This window comes from Physcomitrium patens, chromosome 1, assembly GCF_059467195.1.
Source record: "Physcomitrium patens ecotype Gransden chromosome 1, ASM5946719v1, whole genome shotgun sequence".
Classification (NCBI taxonomy): domain Eukaryota; kingdom Viridiplantae; phylum Streptophyta; class Bryopsida; order Funariales; family Funariaceae; genus Physcomitrium; species Physcomitrium patens.
In genome coordinates, this window is record NC_143410.1 from 3200420 (window position 1) to 3213596 (window position 13177).

General features: G+C 42.8%; 2 protein-coding genes across 6 annotated transcripts; one reads left to right on the top strand and one right to left on the bottom strand.

The window, feature by feature from the left end:
• Positions 1–1515: 1515 nt before the first annotated feature.
• On the top strand, positions 1516–8589 carry LOC112292275 (SPX domain-containing membrane protein OsI_21475). 3 transcript variants are annotated; one of them, XM_024540602.3, is made up of 13 exons: positions 1516–1656; positions 3318–3464; positions 3608–3737; positions 3944–4116; positions 4494–4668; positions 4837–4986; positions 5183–5356; positions 5615–5877; positions 6097–6253; positions 6438–6911; positions 7100–7188; positions 7478–7617; positions 7849–8589. In XM_024540602.3, exons 2-13 carry the CDS (start codon positions 3412–3414, stop codon positions 8085–8087), a joined length of 2217 nt encoding a protein of 738 aa, XP_024396370.1. In that variant the 5' UTR covers positions 1516–1656; positions 3318–3411; the 3' UTR covers positions 8088–8589. The 3 variants fall into 3 exon arrangements, with proteins under 3 accessions (XP_024396370.1, XP_024396363.1, XP_024396356.1); XM_024540595.3 differs by lacking the exon at positions 1516–1656 and adding an exon at positions 3027–3168; XM_024540588.3 differs by lacking the exon at positions 1516–1656 and adding an exon at positions 3033–3173.
• Positions 8590–9163: 574 nt separating this feature from the next.
• Positions 9164–12438, bottom strand: LOC112292306 (chloroplast envelope quinone oxidoreductase homolog). Of its 3 annotated transcripts, none has more exons than XM_090243719.1 (5): positions 12241–12438; positions 11090–11234; positions 10808–10899; positions 10185–10406; positions 9164–9996 (listed from the first exon to the last, which is right to left on the bottom strand). In XM_090243719.1, exons 1-5 carry the CDS (start codon positions 12310–12312, stop codon positions 9967–9969), a joined length of 561 nt encoding a protein of 186 aa, XP_090099845.1. In that variant the 5' UTR covers positions 12313–12438; the 3' UTR covers positions 9164–9966. The 3 variants fall into 3 exon arrangements, with proteins under 3 accessions (XP_090099845.1, XP_024396414.1, XP_024396419.1); XM_024540646.3 differs by having other exon boundaries at positions 9164–10027; XM_024540651.3 differs by lacking the exon at positions 12241–12438 and adding an exon at positions 11657–11799 and having other exon boundaries at positions 9164–10027.
• Positions 12439–13177: the final 739 nt, after the last annotated feature.

Sequence of the window (13177 nt, forward strand, 5' to 3'; positions counted from 1 at the left end):
ATATTATGGACTTCTTTAGAATCTGTAAATTTTATAAATATTTTAAATACATTGAAAAATCGTATTTGTAAAATTTTATTGATTTCTTTCTTTACTCATTATAAACTAGTTTTGCATGATGTATGAAGTTGTGATTGTCAAGAGAAAATTAGATTAAAATTTTAATAAAGTTCCCACGTTGACGATATCTATCTATCTATCTATCTATCTATCTATCTATTATTAGATTTAAAATATAAGTAGGTTCAGTGTAATGTATAATGTATACATATACAAAATCAAACAATACACCTCACATTTTTTGACTCCTCTTTACAAGTCTATTAATGATTACATTACAAACTAATTCTAGATAATTATAAAAATAGAGAGCACTCTATTAATTCATTAAATGATTGAATGCAGACATTTGTTTGGATGTGAGAGATATATAAAGGTATTGAATTTGCTATTTAAATGTCATCTATAGAAAATCATTCATAAAATATCCCCAAAGTAGAGATAATAATGAACATGTCAAAACACAAGAAACATGACATGACACTTCCTTTTATCACACCTCAATGCTAAGAGTAACATGATATAACAATCAATACCAAACATGTAAAGCCAATAAGAGGGTAGCAAAAACACAAACCAAATCCACGTTATATATTATGAACCACAAACAAGCTCCGCAAACAATTCCAACAATAAAAGCAAGCAAGAGAACACCACCACCAACAACAACAACAAAAAGCAAGCTAGAAAATCCAAACATGCGTCATCTCCCTCCGCACGCACACACAAACGGAACCACGCAACACCGAACCCAAGCAGTGTGAAGTAGCAGCAGCAGCGCGCACCGAGCTGATTGCGAGCTGATCGCATCACATCGCGGAGCAGGGAGACACAGATTGGCACAATTGACGAGGGAGGGAGAGAGACGCAGGTGTCGCGACAAGTTGGGTGTGGGGCACAGCGGGGGCCACAGTGCAATTGGTGCACCATGCGAGTGGATGAGAAGGGAGCATTCTGCATTGCGAGACTAGCACGCGAGAAAGAGATGATGACGATGACCATTCCTCGAGCATCGCTGCAGATGATTCCTTCTCCCACATCGCAGTCGGTGACTGGCTGGGATCTAGGGGGGAATGTGCGAGATGGCGCGTCGGGACGGGACCAGACGGAAGGGAGGGAGGGAGAGGAGGGGATGGATGCGCCGCCTTCCCCAGCAGCTCCCGGAATGCCGCGTTTAGAAACCCAACAACCAATCCGTGACCGCGCTGGACGCCGTCCCATCTACCTCCCGACAATTCCTCTAATTGGCCGCGGCGCTGCAAGCAAGGGAGTTTGGGAGATTTGCCGCGGAGCGTGGATGCTTCCCTCTCTTGCCTGTCGTAGTGCTGCTGCTCTCCTCCTTTTGCACATGTCTTGCTGGCATGCTAACATTCCAGCACGTGCGTGCCGCGGTCGAATTCTGGGCCCGGAAGGTTGTGCCCCCTTCCTGCGCCATCCGCATTCGCAGCCGGCGCTGCAAGTTTCAGTCAGTCTCACCAAGTTGCTCTCGAATTTTCGGGGAGTCGGTTTTTGTTTTCTTCTTTTTTCCATGTTGGTGTTTACAGAAAGTTTCTGCGCGTGCGAGAGCGTTTCTCGGGTTCTTGAGCACGAAGGATGGTGAGTCGGTTTTTTTGCTTTTTTGTCTTCGGATTTTTTCTGTCAAATTGGAGAGAGAGAGGGATAGGCCAGGCTGGTTGAGCTTGGTTTGCAGTGGCTGTAACAAGGTGGGTGGACGTTATTTGAATGAAAGTTGAGTGTTCGTGGAATGGTTTTGTGAGCAGACCCGAGTATTTCACAGTAGGTGAGTTACTGGATCGCTGGGGCTGACAAGGATCGCAAGGATTGGAGTCTTTCTTATGGATTATCGGAGCCTTGGATAGATTGAAAAGAATTCCGGGCTAGGCTTTCGTCTAACGGCACACAACGCTTGCAGAAGAAGTAGACACTGTGATCTTTTCAAGTGTTCATAGGGTCGGAAGTGTAGTTGCCACTTATTGTTTTCAAGTATCAGTACTGGAAGAGACGGCTTATTTTGTAGCGTGAGTCACAGTGAGGATGTGTTCGCGGATTCGCTTTCGGTCTGAGCAGCTCCAAGGTTATTCTGCTACATGGGTAAATTAGGAATTGCCTTGGTCCCCTGACACAGGGCTTGGTACGAAGAGTTCTTGATATGACGCGGAATATTTTTGGGTTGCGGTACAGACTGCTTTTAGTTGTTGCGAGGGTTCATATCGTGTGGAGAAGGGGAAGCGTTGGAGAACTTTTGTGTTTTATCGCTGCAAATGCTGCGGATCGTATAGAATAGGCAGGCATGTTGAGCAATGCGACTGTCTCTTGCAACGTACCCAAATAGATTTGCAAGTAGGTTCATGATGGGGTCCAAATTACCGAAACGTCTGGAATTTGAGTCGACGCTATGTAAATGAGGAATCCCCGAAGTGCATTTTTCTCGAGTTGGGGTGTTTGTCAGACTTGGAGACTTTGCTTTGCTTCTTGGGTTGTTAGAGTGTTTGGCGGGGAGAGGGCGTCTTTGCAGTTGTCTTTATGTCGGTGGATTAGTGTGCGGTAGGGTCGTTGTTTGGCAGCGGAGTATGATTTCAACGACGATCTTCAGAATGCTAAGCTTGCCGTTCTTCCTCTTTATAAGGGTAGTTTTGAAGATGTTTGGAAGCATATGCGACGAGTGATTTGGGAGGGTTTGACGATTTCAAAATTCGAGCGCCTATAGGATGTCATGAAGTGTGCGGTTTCATGCTAAGCATGCATGGTCGAATGGCAGCTTCTAAGAGAGACTCTAATCGCGAATCACATGCTAAAAAGTTTACATAGATCTGTGAGGATATAACTGCAAGCCCTGAATATGCTGTGGCTTTCAAAGGGAAGTTTTGCTCAAGTCTGTAGAAGCTTGGAGTCTGGATTTCGTGTTCTAATACGAGCACGTTTGTGAGGAAGTCGTTGCAATTTAGATATAACCGTGGATGCACTAAGGTTTTATGCAATTGAAGCGGGAAGTCTGAATGTGAGGCTTTGCAACTAAGCTTGGAGCTGTGTCGACTTGGGATCAATTTTATTAAAACGTCGACGGTGTTTGAACGGCGTATGGGCATCCTCCAGGCGAAGAGTGCGCGAGTTAGGTGATTCGCCGTTTTTAGGTTACATAAAATAGGCGTTACATGAATTGCGTGCTAGCTCTTGGAGCTTTTGTCAATCAATATCTTCCTTTCGTTTTTGACATTCAAAGATGTGTGCTGATCTGGACTTTTGCGGTGTTTTACCAGGGCTGTGATTTAGGCGACCAATTCTAGTCTTGCTTTTTGGTGAAGTTCCACCGCCTGTTGAGGGACTGAAAGTAAACAAAATTACGCGGCCAAGATGGTGCATTTTGGACACTATATGTTGGCCAACCAAATCCCCGACTGGGAAGAGTACGTCCTGATTTCCCACTTAGAAGAAGATTCATGAAATGAATTGGGTGGCATAGAATTGTGATTATGGAGGATCATGTGCTAAGGCTGTGTATGAGATGTTTTGTGTTGCCATTGTATTAAGAAGCGCATGGTGTGCGCAGATACTATATTGGGTACAAGACGCTAAAGAAAAGGATAAAGCATTACTCTGGACGTGCTCAAGCCTCGGATATATCAGAGGAGGAGCGCCATGAGATTGTGAAATCGTTTTCGGAACTTTTGGACTCTCAGGTGCGCTTGCTTTTTTGTTACTATTGCATTATTTCATCTGTCGAAGTTCTATGTGTTGGAATATGTATGTTGTTTTTCTGGATTTGTAGTTGCAACTTTCGTGTGTGGCTACCGAAGTCTTAATAAGTTGTTTACGAATTTTTTTTGTGGGGTTCAATTTTAAAATCGTGGGTCGCTAATGAGGATTCGGAACGATACTATTGCAGGTAGAGAAGATCGTATTGTTTCTAATTGAGAGGCAAGGACTTCTAGCACAGCGGTTGCAAGAATTGCGCAAGCAGAGAGAGATGGATAACCAAGACTACTGTGAAGATGATGAGATTGGGGAGCCTCCATCTGGCGTGGCAATAGTGCCCCGGCTTATGATGGATGAATATAGGTAATTTTACTTGATAGCTTCAACCCTCCTGTCGAACATCCGTCATCCGTGTATGATTTAATCTAAAGGCTTACTCAAAAATACACTTGTTTGAGTTAACACAATTTTTTCTCAGATGTACAGGGGGGTGGACATAGAAGTTTGGAAGCAGTTGTGTTTTGGGCTTCCTCTTTGGATTAAGATTGCATGATCTTTATTGAAGTCGTTATGATGTCAGTTCAAAATATGCACAGCACTATGAGTACTCAGCATGCAGCTCAATTGTTTTGACTTGCTTGCAGTGGAAATTAATGTGAAAGTAACAGGACTTGAGCGTTGATATATTGGCTACATATGTAGTTTAGGAGGTTCCTCATCTTTGATGAAATGTGTTGCAGGCAAATTGGGTACGATCTTCTTCAACTATTGCACTTTGTAGAGCTCAATGTTACAGGGCTACGGAAGATATTGAAAAAGTTTGACAAACGGGTTGGTTTTCGTCTTGGCCATCAATACATAGCCTCTAGGGCCAATCACCCTTACTCACAGCTTCAGCAGGTGTTTCGCCAAGTGGTATGTATTCCATTTATGTACCCTGTCTGGCATGTGAAACGTGTTGAGACCAAGCTCGATCGTTCTCTTTCTTCAGTCATAAATCACTTACACTCGTATCTTCATTGTCATTATTTCTTAACCGTATATCCCACTTAGTGTGTGTGTATGCACGCTTGCGGCTTGTAGGGATTAGGGGCTATGGTGGCAACCATATCTCGCAATCTAGCCGAGTTAAGACAGGAGAACTTGGAAACGAGCTCTACGAGTAGCGCATTGTCTCTTTTCCGTAATTCTTCCCTTCCAAGACGGGTTGTTGAGCACGAGCCAGTTATTCAGGTATTTTTCTATTAAATATATACAGTTCCTTACCACTTAGATGGTGGAAAATTTAGGATGAGCATCTTTTGGACTCTGGCCTAAGGGTTGGCATGAGTACAACATCAGGTCAAAGAAATGTAATTTCTAGTATAGATAATGTATGTATTCATATGTTCATGTATGCATTGTATTAATGTGAATCTCTTGTTTGCAGTCGATTGTAGAGACCATGCATCGTCTGACTCGAGAGGTCAGTATTCAATCTTTTGTGGCTAATGAGCTTCTCCTACCAGCACCGAAGGAGGAGATTTCTGGAATGCTCCGGAAACAGGAGGATTATCACTTCATGTCTATACAACTCAATCTCATGAACACTTTCCTTTACATGGTAGTTATTCCATCTTTCCAGTCATTCTCGGAACTTTTACAAGCTCCTACATGTGCTCTTGAAGTTGTTCGGCGATTGTGCAGCTAATGATTTGATATTTAAACAAGTGCTTAAGAACTTCTTAGAAGTACATTATAATGAACGTTCACATATCCCAAGTCCGCTTACATCTTGCATAATGCAATGTATTTGTAAGAGTTGCAAGACTCTTCTCTTCAGTCGCTTCTCTATTGACAATCAGGGTCGGCATTTTTGTAGGTGAACTATTACATTGTGGTGCCATCTTCGGATGAGTATGCTCAGTTACTACATGCCCCAGCCACTTTATGTGGAGTAATTATAGGATCTATGCCCCTGTCAGCTCTTGTGTCCTCTCTTGTATACAGCTGGTGGTCGAATTTCTCTTACACTTCGCCTCTCATAGTCAGTACTTTGGTCTTGATCGCTGGCAACTTGATGTATGCGTTGGCGCTGCCGTTCAACTCCATTTGGCTGCTCCTCCTTGGCCGCTTTTTGTGCGGGTAAACATCATCTTAATCTTTTTTCTGTATTATCAGTCTCACATGATGCACCTGGATGTGGCCATCATTCTAATGTTTGCTGTCTGGTCTCTTTAATGATGCCGTCATCTTATTAATTGGTGTGCGTAATTTTACAACCTCACAAAGGTGGTCACATTTGTCTTCAGGTCTTCATTGACATGTTTGTAATGTGGATGTGTTTTGACGTAAATTGTGCAGGTTGGGTGGTGCTAGGGCGATTAACCGGAGATACATCTCTGACCACGTTCCAACGAAGCAGCTTACAAGTGCCTCTGCAGCCTTTGTGAGCGCCAGTGCTCTGGGAATGGCGGTTGGACCAGCTCTTGCGGGTGCTCTGAGTAAACTCAATTTCAAGGTATCTGATGTCCAATATGTGTACTTTCTCTTCTTCTTTATATTTTTCATCATCTTTCAGCCACAAAATCTCTCTTCTCCCCGCCTCGATTATTGACTTATATAACTCTTTTAGTACGCTCTTTTATGGTAAATTTTCTTGCTTCGGGGGAAATTCTTATCATTGAATTGTGTCTCTTGGACAGATTTATGGAGCGCCTGTGAATTTTGTGACTTCCCCAGGATGGATGATGTTTGTTGCCTGGGCTATCTACTTGCTTCTAATTGTGCTGTTTTTCAAAGAACCCGAAAGGCCTCAATCAACTGTATCTATCTCAAGACATGTCTCTGAGAAAAATCTGGCTGGCATGGATGGCACCTCGCGAACTCCTTCAACATTGAATCAGCCTCTGTTGTCGACACCGTCAGGAAATGTTCCTAGTGCATTTACTCTTAACTTGCCTAAAGATCAGCTGTCGGACGAAGAAGAAGGCGAGGGTGATGATTCAGATTATGGTGATGATAAAGCGGTTGAGACATTGGGCGAGCTTATGAAGGAGTTAACCATGCCTGTCAGAATACTTTTGTGGATCTACTTCATGCTCAAATTTGCTTCTGAGCTTCTCATTTCTGAATCCAGCTTATTGACCCAATATTACTTTAATTGGAGTACATATCAGGTTGGAGTGCAGTGCACGTACTTTATACTTCTTGTTTTTCGGTTTATGTTACATTTCCAGCTAGTAACTTGTAGCTGAAGTGTATTGTTGCTGACTGAATGAGGACTTGGATTTTATGTTAGAATTTATATTAGCTTTGGTGACATTTCTGCTGTTCATAGTTCACAATCTACTGGGCGGTTTTGCAGGTTTCTCTCTTTTTGTCCGTTTTAGGATTGACCGTGCTGCCGATTAGTGCTGTTGTTGGAAATTACATCAGTAACATCTACGAAGACAGGTACATATTTCCTCTGCAAGTCATGTGGTGTTTTATGTTTGGTTCTGAACAATGATGTTCAGTTTTTTTCTTGTGATGGATGATAATGAAAAATATTTTTGCTGATTGAAATAAACAATATCGATATCTTGTGAGACACGCTTTGTGCTGTGTTTGGTTTGCATCACAGAGAAAGATGCTCTCTCTCTCTCTCTCTCTCTCTCTCTCTCTCTCTCACACACACATAGTTAATTATCGTAAACTTTGGCTTTAATACTGTCTTATTTCGGGGCATATGGCTGGTTGGCAGGTTGGTGGTTTTGTGGACACAAATCACCACTGGAGTTGGTGTCATTGCCATTCTCTGCTACAGTCCCTTTTTACCTTACCGTGCATACCAGTATATAGCTGCAGCAGTTATCATATTTGTCTCCACGAACGTGCTTGAAGGTATTAAGGCTTCTATTATCTTTGCCTGGAGAGTGACTTTGATCCCTTTTCCTGTTAAGGTAGTCTAGCTTGTTTACTTATGCCCAACTTTTTATCAACCTGGAACCGCATGCAAAGCAAGAAAAATCCTACCTTCTTGACATTCTTAGCCGCTTCCACTGAGGTTTGCAGTCTATTTTACTCTGAACAAAATGCACAGTTGACGTTTGTGAACCGGATTTTGTCACGCAGGGGTGAACATGTCACTACTGTCAAAGACCATGTCCCCACGACTTTCCAGAGGAGTATTCAACTGTGGTCTCCTCTCTACGGAGGCTGGTACACTTGCTCGTGCTTTGGCGGACGGGATGATCACCGTCGCAGGAAAAGCTGGCGTGGGAAATCTCCTCAACTTAACCATGTTCCCCACCCTCTTCATCGTTGCGTTCACGACTGTGTACACATGGATCGGCTACTACACCTTGTATTGAGCATTCCTTTCTTCGACAGCTCTCTGGCTGTTCATTTTGAAGGCGTAAAATCGATTTTTTCAAATGATTATTTTCTCTGTACCCTGATCCTCAACTTGCTTCCAAGCACATATGTATATGAGAAGATTAGACGTCGAAATCGAGCTACTGCAGTTAATGTTTGGAAAGAGGTCGAGTATCAAAAGGGATTTCCTTTCTGCACCACCGGGTAACTGAGCGGTTCCCCGTGTTGATCTGCGATATGGTTTCCGAAGTTCTGTATTATTAAGTCGAGCGTTCAGACTATTCCGTTCTGAACGACTTGCAGAAAAACTAACAGCTTGTACGATTGCAGGGCTGCAGAAGCAGTTTAGCATATTCTTATTGATGAATCTTCCCCCTCAAGGTTATATCATTTTAAGATTGGAACCTCGAATTTATGTTTGATTTTGAGGTTCTGACCTACATTGTGAATACCACAATTGGTGTTTTTAGAAATCTCAGGTCCGGAATGTTTTGCTGACATTGGTCGTATGATGCGTCTTTATTATTTTGGTGTGACTAATAAGTGATTTTGATGTTATTTTCACTAGGTATCATTTCTGAAGGTTAACGAATACATATTGTACAAGCGCTGATAGTTGCAGTTGTTTGTATGTCGCGTAGGTCAATCTCTCTACTTCTGAGATTGATTATTACTTATTTGTAATAGGCTAGTTGTTGGTACACTCGTACTGAATCATTTAATATGTTTTGTATACCGAAATTTCCAACACATTTTAACTTTAAGTGGGGGAGCATCGAGGATGTATAATGTAATGAAAATCTTCACATTACTATTTTTCTCATTTTAGCAATCGAGTTATAATGCATACTACTGTAATATAACATATCGCCTTTGGCGATCGAACGTTCAGCTTTGCTGTGAATTATGGCGTAATGATGTTACTTAAGTTATATAAAGAGTTTTTTTCAGCTGTGAAATATTCTTAAGCTTTATGGAAAGCTTTTCATGATTAGCCTGCTAAGGAAAAATAGCAAATGTAACTGCATGGTCACGAAACATAGTCGCAAGGTAACTCACTCCCAAAAAGAGGTGCTCCTAAAGGATGAATGCTTCTCATCCATCTATTAACATACAACGTTCAGGATGGTGGTCATTGCCGTGTTCGAAGTGGACTAATCTCTATGATGTGCACATAAGGCATACAAGACTCCTTCACAAGTAACAGAACCATTAGAAGCACTATATACAGTCCTTGCTTGATGCTAAAAGCCCAGATACTGCCTGTTCTAATAGCGAAATCCAGCGATCACAAACAAGGCCTTGGGCGACATTATTTGACTGACCCGCCCCAGCTATATGTACAGAAAATCAGTAAACTAAAACTCATCATACCCCAGCTTGGCTGCGTAATTCTAATGATAAGTTCCTGCCAGGCTTCAAAAAAGAAACCTGTTTGGGCACAGGCAAATGAACGAATTTACTCACCAACCATAGTAACCAATACTTTTCCCGTCGAATGCCCCTCTATTTGCTTCTCCCAAGCTTTTTCGGCCTTCGACAGAGGAAAAGTGGAGTCCACAACGGTCTTCAGCTTCCCCTCATTGACAAGACTTGTCAGCACAGCGAGGTCATCACTGTTACCGCGCATCAGGAATGGTACAAATCTCTGGCTCGAGAACGTTGCAAGCTGGAATCCTGTGGCAAGAAGACCTTTTGGGGATGGAGTGAGGTCGATCACTTTGCCATTCTTTTTGAGCTGCGGTTTGAAGTCAGAGAATGGTTGGTATTTGGCACAGTGAATGACTGCGTCATATTTTCTTCCAGATGGACTCTCCATTTTTACTCCCTCGGGTGTTTTGTAATCTAACACTTCGTCAGCCCCAAGGCTTTTGATCAAGGCGACATTGCGAGCTCCGCATGTAGCTGTCACGTGTGCACCTCCCAGTTTAGCAATCTGAAAACACGAAGCACGTGTCGTGTTGAGGATAAGAAAGGGTATACATATCAAATTTATCCTACCAAATCTACTTCAAGAAACTAAACGATGTGTACCAAGGATTTTTATGATTCTTGATGATACCATATTGTAAACGCAAGCAAAGAATTCGTACCTGAACAGCATAGGTGCCTACACCTCCGGAAGCTGCTGTAATGAGCAAATTCTTATCTTTGCTGCTCCCATCAAGCTTAATTCCTGCAGAATCACGCACAGCTTGCAAAGCAGTTTGACCAGCCACACCGAAGGATGCACCATCAATTGCTGACACTGTTTCTGGTCTCTTCGCTGTAGTTTTGATTGGCACTGCTGCGTACTCGGCTAATGATCCCCCATTCTGGGACAAAAACGTATTGTCTCAAATCTAAATCCAGAATAAATTATACTGTATTTACAAGGTTAATGGACGGGGAAGCCCGTCGGTAAGTGTAATATCAGCTCAGCTTCACGCCCAGATAACCGATTCAAAACAAACCGTTCAGAAGATCCTGCCAAAGTTTGATCTACTTCTGTATATGCAGCAAGTACATAGGAAATGACCCAAACTGGTGACCAGGCCAATGCTTCATTATGAAAATGCGGTAATCCAAAAATCCTACCAATCTGCTGTAACAAGGTCAATACAATTATTCTACCCGGAGGCAAGTACCGCATACTAGCAACAAAAGTCCATCAAAACCAGCAACAGCTATACAATCGAAACCACTAATATCATTCAATTCACTAGTAATTGCATACCCGGATATCCGACCAACAGGATACTTTGTCGCCGACAGCAAAAGATGTCACTCCAGGACCAAGGCCAACAACTTCACCTGCCATGTCAGTGCCTGACATCCAAGTATCCAAATAGTTAACACTCATTCATCAATCCAGCGAACCTATCCCCCCCTCTCTTCTGGTAATAGAGAGAGTCAAGATCATTTCCTGCCACAGCATGTTCAGAACCAATCTTCCACATGGGTATGTGGCTAAGAAGTACTGTATCATCCACAACACTGATGATATTAGAGGTCGCACCTGGTATGTAAGGAAGCTTTGCAGGAAGAAAAAGCTTGAATAGACCTGCTTGAATGACTTTCCAGTCTACCGGATTCACACTGGCAGCTTCAACTTTAATCAACAACTGGTCCTTAGCTGGCACGGGCATGGGTATCTCCACATGCTGCATTTACACAAACCAATGGACCAATTGGAAATTAAGCCTTCGGGTTCGCTAAGAGGTAGTAGATGTCTTGCAGGCATCGAAACACTTTCAAGAGGCCACAGCTTCTAATATCGATACAGTTGTTGACATTATCTACGACATGAAGGAAAATTAACCACCCAGCATGATAGAAAAACGAGAAGTTTCGAGGACTTTAATACGCAGTTCAAATAAACAAGTTCGTTTGAGAAGAGTTACTACTAGCTGTTTCCAGAATACTGCTCCTTTACGTATTCCCAAGCTAGTCGATGCAAAGTTTCTACGAGAAAACCTTGAAGAATCGTCAACACGGCGTAGAGCAAAAGGGAGCCATGTGTGACCAAGTTATCCATTATTCCAATTAATGTGCAACATTATCCAGTATTCCAGCAGAAGGAAACCTTAGGATCTTGTATGAACTTCATAGGGATTTAAACTTCGACGGTCACATGCAAGAGACCAACATAATGGCCATACAACTCTTGAAACCTTCCAGCACTCTCATCAGGCCCAACGGTTCACGAGCTTACACACGGAACATACACCACATCCCACACAAAACGATAACCTGGGGGGGGGGGGGAGTTAAAAAGGACAAGTCCGCAATAAGCGGCCCATGCATCCCGCACCTTTAGAGGAACTTTGACCCTCCGAGAGGCCACACCAACGAGAACCAGGAGAGAGAGAGAGAGAGAGAGAGAGAGAGAGAGAGAAAAAAAAAGAAAAAAAAGAAAAAAAAGAAAAGAAAAAAAGAACCAACTGAAAAACCGGCGCAAAAATTGCACTGAAGCCTCTCTGCAGCTCAACATCACAACAAAATAAATAAATAAATAAATAAATAAAACCAAACCAAACCAAACCAAACCAAAACAAACGCGCAAACTCAGCAACCATGGCCACAAAACCTGCAGCAATTGCAAGCACCACAACCCCGAGGAACAAAACACAGAGACCACTCTCTACCACCACCACCACCACCGAGTACCTGAAGCGCAGCAGCGCCCCCTCCGAACGTCGAATATTGAACAGCACGCATCATCTGAGCCGCCATTCTCATCCACCGCAAAACCTCAACTCAGTGTCACCACCACCACACAACTCACCTCAAAAACCCAATAAAAGAACATACCACACACTCGTCTCTACACAACAACAACACAACACCAACCCAGTTGTAGGGAACTGTAAGTAATGTATAATCGCAGCACAAACACACTCTCATGAACCCGACGACAAGCGCGGAATTATTGAACTGAAAATGGTGGAAATGAGGAAACTGCATGAAAAGGTAACGGGGTGGCGTCGCCGTGGATGAGCCCAGCGCCGTGCGATCTCCTTCCCCCCTACGAAGGGCTTGGATCGAATTCCGGGCTGCGTCCGTGCATGAGGATGTTCCACTGCCACGGCACCCCTCACCACGTCACCGTACTCCCCTGCTGAATTGGCGCCCTCGTGGCGACTGAGGGAACACGGTGGCATTATCGCCCTGCTCGACTCAAACGTAGCGCCACTCCGTGTGAAAGCGTTTCGCGGGGGAGAAACGGGCAGCGATCTCGGGCAGCCAGCGCGGGCAGCCCCTCCTCGTCTTTGGAGCTCCGTCCTCGTCTCTCTGCTTTAGGCTATATAATCTATTTTTTACTTTTTTTACTTTCAAATGCTTTTAATTGCATACCAAATTTTACATAGAACCATTTAAAAATCAATTAATTTTTAGAATTATTAAAATTAATTCATGGTAGGTAATATTAATTACTACATTTGATAGGAATAACATTCAATAATAAATTAATGAGCAATGGCATTTTATAAATAAAAATACTAATTTTTATATTTAAAAATATTTTTTTATATTTTTTTCTTTTTGACAAAGTCATTCTAAAACTTTCAAAATATAAGGCAAACAAAATTATTGTTACTGCAAT